Raw genomic sequence first — 10,750 nt, 5'->3', positions numbered from 1 at the left:
CTATTTTTGATCAATCTTAATTTTTCCTTGGCAAAGATTTTAGTCTTTACGATATTTCCTTTAAATAAGGGTTTGTGAACTTCATCCTACAGAGGGGAGGAGATGTTCAATTGCTCAAAAACATATTGTAGAAAGATCACCCACAAATCAAGATATTTACATTTTGAAATAGACATAAATTTGGTTGAACTATATTACCTGGTCCAAAAAAATGATCCTATAATATAACATATTTGTAAATTAAAAAAATATATTAATAAGAATCGTTAGAGATCAAAATAAATTATAATAAAACATAATAAATTTTAAAATAAAAATCAAATAATACAAAAAATTAAATTAAATACTATAATTTTTAAAATAATAAAATGTACAATTTCATCCCTTAAAATTACATTTTACACATCAAATTATTTAATAAAACAAAAACACTTAGTAAAAAACTTCATATACACCGATGAAGAAAAAACACCTTTACACTAGAAAAGCTAAAACCAAGGAATCATTTTGAATTTCATATATTACCCCTTGAAATGTTTCTGTCATCATTAACACCAACAATTTCTAACACACCTCATACTAATAAATTTGCAGCGGCCATATACTAAAAGAAAATTTTGTCATTATACTAACAAAACCCTCTATACAGTTGTATCTACTTTCATCTATTAACCTCTTATACACCCATCAATAGCTAATATTACAACATCATAAAAATCGAAGGCTCTCTTTCTCACCCTCTTATTTAAAGTCAATACTCCAATCACAATAAAGAATCCCATACCATAACTCAATCCAAGTCCCACTGCCCATCCTATCATTTCACCATCTGAATTCTTTGCTTCGCCAATTCTCTCAATACTTGTGCAGTTGCCATAGCCAGAAGAGTTGTTGCAGAAGCTTATATTGGTAAATGGAATCCCACTTAGCTTAAGATTGCCTAAGTAGGACGACTCCCCAAAAGTTAGGAACTGTCCTCCATGGCGTACTTTTCCATCAAGCATGTTGTAAGATAGATTCAAGAACTCCAAATAACTCAGGAACTCAAGTTCTAAGGGAATGTTGCCATTCAACCTGTTTAGCGAGAGGTCCAGAGACTCTAGTTGTTCCATGTGTCCCAATGTTTTTGGGATTCGGCCACTGAGATGATTCCTTGAAAGGTTAAGGGCTATCAAGCCTTGAAGAGATCCCATTTTAGAAGGAATGCTCCCTGATAAGTTGTTGTTTGAAAGATCAATACATTTAAGAATAAAGAGAACTTTCATAAATTCAACATCCCAGCCTTTCCAGGAAATTGTAATTTTATTTGTATATCTAACGTCTTCCAAATGGTTTGAATTATTCTGCGATGCATTGACAATTGCAAGCAGGTTTGTAAGGTTGCTTGGAATAGCTCCTGAAAGGTGGTTGCCAGAAAGATCCAGAATTTGAAGATTCGGAAGGCCAATTACCTGGCGTGGGATACTGCCATGAAAATGATTAGACCTTAAGACCAACACATGCAGCTGTGATAGCTTTCCAATCCACTGGGGAAGGGTGCCTTCCAAATCATTATTTCCCAAATCCAATACTTGCAGAGATCGGCCTTCTGAAATGGATGAGGGAATAACTCCTCTCAAATGATTACCATTGAGCTTCAATGTATGAATCTTTGTAATGTTGCCCCACTCTGCTGGCAATTTACCTTCCAGATGATTCTCTGCCAAACCTAGAACACTAAGAGAAGAACAATTCCTGGTTAAATGAAGAGGAATGACACTGCTCAGCGTATTTTTTGAAAGGTCAAGAACCTGCAAATATGGAGTGCAAATAGAATCTGGAATCGCTCCGCTGAGGTTATTCCGCGACAAGGATAAGAACATTGCATTTTCAAGATACGCACCGATGTGACTAGGAATAGAACCATTAAACTGATTCATCGACAGATCTAGCAGATAAGCTCCAGCGAGAGGAAGATGAAGAGAACCTTCTAGGCTATTATTGTGCAAATCTAGATAGTCAAAATACATGGGTAAGGTTTGTCTAGATGGCAATGACCCTGTTAATTGATTACAGCTAAGGTTCAAATTAGAAAGGCTGGGTAAGCTCCATATCCAAGATGGAATATTTGTTTGGATACTGTTAGCAGATAGGTCTAGATATTCCAAGCCGTATTGGGTCACAAGAAACGATGGAATTCTATCTAAATTGCAAGAGCCTAATGCCAAATCGGAAAGCTTAAACTGCGGAATCCATGTTGAATCAATGTTTACAGTTAACTGATTGTAAGAAAGATACAGCCTATCAAGACTAGTGAGATTATCGAATACGGAAAGGGAAATGAGGCCGCTTAAACTATTGGAGTGGAGCAAAAGGCTTCTTAAGTTAACAAGATTTGAAATTGTAGATGGAATCGTACCATTCAATTCGTTGGCATTAAGGTCAAGACTAACAAGGGAAGAAAGTGAGTCCAATGAAGCTGGGATTACCCCAGTTATCATGTTGTAGGACAGGTCCAATTCAACAAGTTTAGAGAGATTGAGTATGGAGACAGGAAACTCACCTTCAATAGAGATATCATACAGATAAAGACTCTTCAAGGACGACACATTCCCTATAGCAGATGGAATCTCACCTTCAATTCCGGTATACGACAGATGAAGACGTTCCAAGGACAACGCATTCCCTATAGCAGATGGAATCTCACCTTCAATTCCGGTATACGACAGATGAAGACTTTCCAAGGACAACGCATTCCCTATAGCAGATGGAATCCCACCTTCAATTCTGGTATCTGATAGATCAAGACTTTGCAAGGACGACAAATTCCCTATAGAAGCTGGAATCTCACCTTCAATTCTGGTATCTGAAAGACGAAGATGCTCCAAGCATGAGATATTCCATATAGCAGATGGAATTCGGCCCTTGATGGCTGTCCCTGAAAGAACAATCCTGGTTAGTGACAAAGAAGACTTTCGTTGTCCAATGAAAGAAATGTCTCCTCCAAGATTCTGATTCCAAGAGAGATCAAGAGAGAGCAAGCGCCCAGTCACATTTTCAAACCAAGCTGGTATATGTGCTGACAAATAGTTGTATGATAGATCGAGATGAAGCAGAGAGGTGAGGTTGAAAAGGGAATTGGGAATTTGTCCTCCAAGCCCACAGTCAGACATTCTGAGTTGTTGAAGGTTGGATAGACTGCCAACAACTTCACCCTACTCTTTGTTTACAGAGATGTTCATTCGAGCAAGAGAAAGGTATTCCAAGCTTACCAGACTTGATAAACTTTCCAAACTCACATAAAATTCCCGTACATAACCCAGAGAGGAATAATTTACATAACCAGCAAACGACAAGTCAAGAAAAGTAAGACTCTTCAACTTTCGATTATGGGGAGGACTGAATTTACCCTTGAAGAGGTTGTCACTGAGATCGAGGTGTTCCAACCGTGCAAGTTGGAACAGCGATGAACTGATGTTACCTTCCAAATTGAATCCACTCAGATCCAGTCGAGAAACATGGCCTGTGCGGAGATTACAACTGACTCCTCTCCACGTGCAGGAATTGAATCCGTGCCAGGAAGTTAGAGTGTTATACTCATCTACAACTGCTGCCTTGAAATCGAGGAGAAGATTTCTTTCAGGGAGGGGGCATGCAATTGCAGGGGAAGTGAAGCAGCATAATATTGTTATGATTGCAAATGCAACTCTGCCACATGAAAACATAGCTTCCATTGTTTTGGAAACTAAAATTCTTATTATCTTTACTTTGAAAGAAAAGAGATGATCAGAAATCATGGGAAAAGAATGATGAATATATCACTAACTGTGGTTATAAAGTGTTGTTGTGTCAAGAGTGCCGCGTAATATTTTTGTCATTTTCAATGGGTGGAAAAGTCATGTGAAGGTAAGGCCCAACAAATTTCCTTGAGCGATATTTCCAATTTGAATGTGATGGGTATCGTGTAAAACAAGAATATGGCGTGTTAATATAGAAAATTAACTAGGTAAATAGTGATTATATATTTTTCATTTCAATTATTTTCAACATTGACGACAATTTTTATTAGACTTAAATTTCGTGCATTTCCTTTCCACAAATATTCGTATCGACCAGGAAAAGCTTTCACATAAAATTGAGATCGCTGGAAAACATAGACCAGATCATACAACTTACACAAAAATAGAATATACTTAAAAAATAGAAAATAGTTAAAAAATACAACAATAATAAAGAAATTAGGGGCACAAACTAAATTTACTTTGAATGAAAAGAGATGATCAATATATTGCTAACTATGGTTAAATATTGTTGTCCGAAGAGTGCCACGTCTGCAAAGAAAGCGTGTCACATCGACACAATAACATTTTTGTCATTTTTGTGTATTTTTCAATGGGTGGAAAAGCCATGTGAAGGTAAGGCATAACAAATTCGGGGGTCAAACAAGAAAATGCTGTGTCAATATGGAAAATTAACTATATATTTTTCTTTCCTTATTTCCAACATTGACTGACAATTTTTAATAGACTTAAATCTCATCCATTTTCTTTCTACAAATATTCCTATGGACCAGAAAAATCTTTCACATAAAGTTGAGATCACTGGAAAACACAAATCAGATCATACGACTAACACAAAAATAGAACATACTTAAAAAATACAAGAATAATAAGGAAATCAGGGGCACAATCTCAATTTTCAGAGTTTAGATGTTTTCAAGCAAAGAATTTTTTTTTAAAATATATGTTGAATATCAAACAATTTTTTTAATTGTGGTTTAATCATGTGATCTTTGAACACTATGTTATATTTTATAACAAGTTAAATTATATAAAATTTAATTATATATCTGAATAATTTTGCATAAATTTTAACTGTTTATCATTATAAAAATTATATAGGTAATAGAGTTTTGATAAAAAAAATAGTTTTATTTTATGATTAAAAAATTAAATGTGATTATATAGTAATTAAATTCTAATATATATATAAATAAATTGTTTGTGAATCACATATATTAAAAAAAAAATCATACATAGAGTAGAAACATCATTTTTGTTGAAACTCATCCAAGGGTTGGCAATAAAATTTCAAATTGCTTTTTTTCTTTAATTTTGCTAATGTTTATATTTATCCATATTGAAATAGAAAAGATTGTATATTCATGTCCTCTTCTTTTATGTTTTAGGCCTAATTTGATTAGGTTATCTTTTAGGTATTGATTAGTATATGTCCTAACATGATTTTACATCGAATTTCAATGATTTTATCATAATCTCATTCTATCTCCATGCATCTCAAAGGTATGAACATAATCAATAATCTCCACCATTAGTTAGCATGATTTTTTCATAGTCCATGAAGAATTGATATTATTACTTTTGATTTTAACAATGCATATTTATGAATCAATAGTTTGATTTTAACTAAGTGTGATCCAAAATTTTCTTTGAAAAAAAACAAAACAATTAAAACCAAAAGTAATCATATCAAATCTCCACCATTCATCATCCTATATTAGACCCACAAATGCATAATTCATATAGGTCACTTGCATGCATACATATTTGAACCTAACAATTTAAAATTGCATTTGATAATTTCATCCCTTTTTAACCATTATTATTCAATTAAAGTCTAATTTATTCCACATTACAACCTAGGTTAGTGTTTGTAAGGACTAATTTCACTTCATTTAAATTATCATGAGATAAACAAAATAATATTTACATGTAAACATAATAGAAAGATCATGTAACATCCTAGTAAGGGCATCATTAGCTTGCAACATTATTCTAGGTGTCCTACATACTTGCTTAATGTCTTTAATCCTCATTCATCACCATTAATTTAGTCTACTTAATGCACTATCTAATAAGAACATAACCCTTTCTTACTAAGTTCATAGAACTGGTGTCTATAAACACCACCCTACTTGATTCATGTGGTACTAAAGAAGATTATGCACTAGTGTTTTTTTTTTCGATGGATAATAGGTCGTGTGCGAATAATTGTATTAATAAAATGAAAATACATGAAAGTATACAACCTGATTCAATGTGGGAACCGGTAGGAAAGAATTGAGCAAAAAAAACCTTTGGTCATGCCCAAGGAAAAATAACTCTTGGAAATAATCAGGTAATACAATAAATGGTCAAATGCCAATAAAGAAAATTACAATTGATAATTCCTGTCGAGAATACCATACTCATTCCATTGCTAATGGATGCATAATTTGACTACAATGGAGTAATATTCTGCTCATATTGAGATGGTGTTGTTCTGAGTAAGACATGACGATGACCTCCAACTGAATCTTGCAGAGTCAGATTGCCAAAACAGAAACCACATTCTTCTTGCACACTGTTAGGCTAGTTTGAATGAAGAATTACGAGCAATTGTAACCCAAAATTGATAAATTCCTCTGTTTTGTCTTAATACCAACATTTCCATAGATTTCCACTATGAGAACATACCCAAAGATTTCAAAACGAGATAGATCGATATACTCTCAAACCTGCCTGACAAAAACTTACCGACGCATCGAAGAGAAATCAAGGTAAGCAAGACCCAAAGCAAGATTTAGCTGCCAAATCTAAGTATCCATAACATAACCTAGTCTAGCGCCGTGACAGCCATAGACAAATTTAGGAGACCTAGCCATGAAAAATTAATAAAAGAAGCGAGAATCCCAACCTACATCTACCTACAAGGATGAGAGGATATAGACAAATATATATACAAAATAAAAGATATATATATATATATATATATATATATATATATATATATATATATATATATATATATATATATATATAAAGTATGTATACATCCCGACTATACTATGCTGGACAAATTCCATCTCTCAAAAGTTGGTCTCTTTTCCTCGGCTGCAATACAAGGAAGGGTTCTCACTGCAGAACAGTTCAAACTTAGAGGTTACGAAGGCCCTTCAATCTGCCTCCTCTGTAAGGAAAATGAGGAAACTTAGTCAATTCACGTGAAATGAATACCACAATGCTAAATGCCATACAATACGCGCATGTTGTCCAAAGGCACCCATTTTCGCTATGACTTTGAATTTTCCAAACCCATGTCATACGGCAATGAATTTTCTTCATCTTACATATTTCCAAGAAACAAAACCCATGTGCGAGGAAAGAAGATTCCAAGAAACAAAAAAAAAATAAAGAACGGGGGATTCCACTGGTGCTTACCCATCTCTGTGCTTTTGATTGAACCCATGCAATACGGCAACGAAAAAAGGATTGTTTACCCATAAAATCAAATCATGCGTTATGATGAAATTTGACACATACTATTTGACTCGACTCCAAAAGCCAACTAGGAAACGTCCTCAACACGCGCTGAACAGTCGTATTCCTGACAATAATAGGAATTAATTTTAATTTTGAGGAATTAATTTTATTTGAAATTTAAGGAATTTGGAATTGATTTGTGTATCATCTATGTCTTGACGTCCCTCATTTTTACGGAAAGAGATTTTAATCTAATTTATAATTATTGTTGTTATTTTGACCTCCTTAACAAATTGACCCAAACTTATACCTCTTTTTTGGAAGTCGTTGTTGACATAAGCATGGAAATTTGATTTGCACATTACAATGTTGCATGGAAAGGCAAACCTTAAGTCATTTGTAGCCATCTAATCAATTAGTTTTGATCCAGATCAATCAATACTAAAATCTAATTAAGAACATCAGTACAACATTACAATCATAGGATTATATGAACATTTACTAAAATTAGAACATACTAACATATTGTAAGATTTTTCCTTTCAATTTATAATCAAAACTTACCAACATCAAATTTTATAAGTGTCAAAACTTGCTAGTATCAAATTTGATCACACAACATATTTTAACCTCAAAATACTCACATTTCAATTACTATCACAATTAATTAATCTATAATTAATTTCCTGTTAGTATACAATTTATTGTGTTAGCTTAAATTATTATTGTTTTTTATTAGGTTTAAGAATGAGAATTGTAAAAAGCAATATCTGAAACATTTAGAAAAAAAGTACCAAAAAAATCCTCATCAATCTTCGATGTCTTACACATATTTTTCCCAGTAGCTTTCAGAAATAAATAAATAAATAAATTAGATCAAAATATGGTGACCATACACATGTATTGTATGCTCTTGAAACATACAATTTTAAATAGTAGTTTTTAGAAATGCTTTCTGAAAATCAATTTATATCATTTGGGTATTAAAATAAATTACATGTTTGAAAACTAGACTTGGAGTAATACATTTCATATTTCTAAACTTTTTCAAGATTCAATCTTTAAGTATCTCAATTTTTTAGATCAATTGTGAGAAATTTTAAAAATTGGAAAAAATAACTTCCACTTCGGAACTTTATGTGGATTCAAATTCTTGCAAGAACACATATACGATATGGATTCCACTAGCCAACAAGTTATGTTATGTTGGATGATCCATATATTGCTATGTTAAACAATCACAACTAGCAAACCACACTATATTAGGTGACCAATTCCTTAAGAAGAATAAACAAGAACAAAAATCAAACTAGCAAGACAAACTCTACTATATAATGAATTCTTTATCGAGTTTAAACAACAATACAGATCAAAATAACAAGCCATGTCATACTAGATGATCATGATGAGTCATATGAAATGGATGTCATTGGCTAGAAATTTATGTTATGTTGGCTGAATCATAGACAATCAAAACCTTAGGGAGTGTGAAAAAGGATCACACTAACGGCCCACGCTATTCTATCTAATGATCAAGATAAGGCATATACCACAAAAAATGTTAAGACTCATACGAAAGAAGCAACCAGAAGAGGTGAAGAAAATTGGTTGAACATGCACAAAAATAGAGAGGGTTAGTGTGTGAGGAAGGGGAAGAGACCCGGCAATGAAAAGTAGAAGAGTTGATAGCACATGAGAAGACAAAAGAAGGTTGCGTAAAATAAAATAGTGAACTCACTATTTGATGGTTATGTGAGGAGAGTGTGTGTAATCTGCGCAAAAGATGAAGATAAGCATGGTTGGGTGTGCGAGGAGAAGAAGAGTGTAATGTTGAAAGGGGAGTGCGTAGAAATGCATGGAGACAAGGAAAAACCTATGTAAAGGTGAAGAAATAGAAAAATCAGTAACCGCACCTTTTTAGACAACTGAAATGAAACAACAACAATGTGAGAAATTTTTAGTTTTGGGGGGGAATTTGGGGTGTCCCACAGAAGATAGCCTATCGATTAATTATAATAATAGTATATTGATCTGTAGTGAAATATATTATTGAGAAAGAAATAAGATTAATTATTTGATATAAATATGTATTTATTCTTAGTTTCTTTTATATGTACGAATTTAAAAAATTAAATAGATGAATAAATCATTAAATGAAATATCAATAAATATGAATAGTATTGTAGTTAATGTAGGTTGCATCTAATGTCATAACAATGAGAGTTCTATGAAAGCAAGAAGCCATACAAAGGGCAATTGTAAGTTGATAAAATATTTGTAGAGCACTTTTAGTTCACCCATTTACTTTGTACAATCTCAAAATAGTCTACCTAAGCTCAATTATTATAGACAAAATATGATCCATTTCATCCATTATTATTTTTAGATGTAATAGAATTGCATACATGTAATGAGGTTATATAATATTGTTTTCAAAAATAGTTCATTCAAATGATTCAATGTTTCAATTGGAAATTTATATTTGATAAAGGTCCAAAGGTACAAAAAAACAAAGCCAAGTATATTTAATGGCCAAATTTCTATGAATGCAATTTATATATGTCTCATTTTTTATGATTAAGGTGCCATCAACGTTGTAAATATTCTATAATTAATTATTCCTATTGTTTGAAAATTGCATAATGGAATATGTACTCACTAAGAAATGATCTTATTTTAGCTACGTTTAGATCCCAATACCTAAAAAGGGGTGGGGCACTTAACCCCCACTAGTGTTGCCCCTCCAAGATTCTCCCTAGAAGGGGTTCTAGGGTAGTACTCCTGATCAGGATTAAATTGGGAAAATATTGAAATCTAATTTTTCCAAAATTTTATATGTTTTAGTAAATTGCAATTTTGAGGGTCTTTGGTGCATTTTTGGACAAATATGGTGGGGGAAACATGACGAGACATCATTGATGTTTCCAAAATTTGGTTCTAGATTATTTGAATACCTTTCCAATGCATCAAATGGTTTGTAATTCGGAGCTAGGATGAGAAAGTTATGCCTTCTCAAAGTGGACTGAAATTTTATATTAGTTTTTTTGATAATTTTGATAGTTTTAATAGTTTAATTGTAATAAACATTATGATGACTCTTCATTTCAAATTCCAAGGGATTTGTGTGACCCTTGGGATACATTAGACTTGTATAAACTCCAATTTTGAATAGAATGGAGACAGTTTTTGGTTTGCAATCTTCTTGTTGTCAATTTTTTTTTTGTGTTGAAATCTACAATACCGCAAGTATCACACTAGGTATTGTAATCTGGTTTTCATAAATCAGATCAGTGGTATCATAGCGGGAATGCTCCTTTATGCCAATTTACACAAGGTCTTCCTACCAAAGATTAGGATTGGATACACAAGATTTGTCAAAATACCCACCTTTGAGACGCACACAATCGAAGATGTCAGACAATGATGTTAAAAAGTTGGTCGAGGAAGCTTTAAATAAGCAACGAGAGGAGATGATGAGTCACTTTTCATACCTCCTACAGAAGCAAAAA

General features: G+C 32.9%; 1 protein-coding gene across 1 annotated transcript; it reads right to left on the bottom strand.

The window, feature by feature from the left end:
* Positions 1-668: 668 nt before the first annotated feature.
* LOC131872106 (receptor-like protein 49) lies at positions 669-3,152 on the bottom strand. The gene has a single exon (XM_059216033.1). It carries the CDS (start codon positions 3,150-3,152, stop codon positions 669-671), a length of 2,484 nt encoding a protein of 827 aa, XP_059072016.1.
* Between the last annotated feature and the right edge of the window lie 7,598 nt (positions 3,153-10,750).

The sequence above is a fragment of the Cryptomeria japonica genome, unplaced genomic scaffold (assembly GCF_030272615.1).
Source record: "Cryptomeria japonica unplaced genomic scaffold, Sugi_1.0 HiC_scaffold_518, whole genome shotgun sequence".
Lineage (NCBI taxonomy): Eukaryota > Viridiplantae > Streptophyta > Pinopsida > Cupressales > Cupressaceae > Cryptomeria > Cryptomeria japonica.
This window is presented reverse-complemented; position numbering and strand designations above follow the sequence as displayed.

Bases quoted from the DNA above. Each gene is read 5' to 3' on its own strand.
- LOC131872106 (XM_059216033.1), bottom strand. From the start codon at position 3,152: ATGTCTGACTGTGGGCTTGGAGGACAAATTCCCAATTCCCTTTTCAAC.